At 43.8% G+C, this 575-nt stretch overlaps 1 protein-coding gene across 2 annotated transcripts in view; it reads right to left on the bottom strand.

The window, feature by feature from the left end:
• The window catches only part of Ogfod1 (2-oxoglutarate and iron-dependent oxygenase domain containing 1), a 42021-nt gene that overhangs the window by 22748 nt on the left and 18698 nt on the right, over nucleotides 1-575 (bottom strand). For both annotated transcript variants that reach the window (XM_013027972.1, XM_013027973.1), the window contains one exon: nucleotides 236-336. In XM_013027972.1, coding sequence (XP_012883426.1) covers nucleotides 236-336 — 101 coding nt within the window. The remainder of the gene's footprint in view (nucleotides 1-235; nucleotides 337-575) is intronic.

Below are 575 nucleotides of genomic sequence, written 5' to 3'. Positions count from 1 at the left end.
CTACCACTTGAGCTACAGCGCCACTTCCGGTTTTCTGGTGGTTTATTGGAGATAGGAGTCTCACGGTCTTTCCTGCCCGGGCTGGCTTTGAACCAAGATCCTCAGATCTCAGCCTCCTGTGTAGCTAGGATTACAGGCGTGAGCCACCAGCACCCGGCTAAGCTATGATTTCTTTTCATCATTGTAGAGTGAAAACCTTTAAATCTGACAGACATCAGGGCTTTAACTTCCTTACCAGTAAACTCATATTTGGCACAGGACATGTCAATGGTTGATTCCAGCGCTATGTTAGAAATGTCAGAAAGCCAGGTCCGGAAGTCTTCAAACAGAAGTTTCCTAGAAGTGTGAACAAAAGATAACTTGTTATGCCATAGAGTAGGCACTATCTGGATTTGGGCCACAACCATTCTTTCCTGGAAGTCATATTTTATTCAAGAGACCCATTCTTAGATTTTTTTTCTAAGAGATCCTGTGAACTAGCCCTTAAACTTGCATAGTTTAAGAATAATGTTCCCAAGCAGCTGGAAATAGGCTCCCAACAGAACCCAGATCAGGCACAGACTCTCTCTACCAAT

This window comes from Dipodomys ordii, unplaced genomic scaffold (assembly GCF_000151885.1).
Source record: "Dipodomys ordii isolate 6190 unplaced genomic scaffold, Dord_2.0 Scaffold106, whole genome shotgun sequence".
Classification (NCBI taxonomy): domain Eukaryota; kingdom Metazoa; phylum Chordata; class Mammalia; order Rodentia; family Heteromyidae; genus Dipodomys; species Dipodomys ordii.
The sequence above is the reverse complement of the archived record's forward strand: the minus strand, read 5'-3'. Positions and strand labels throughout refer to the sequence as shown.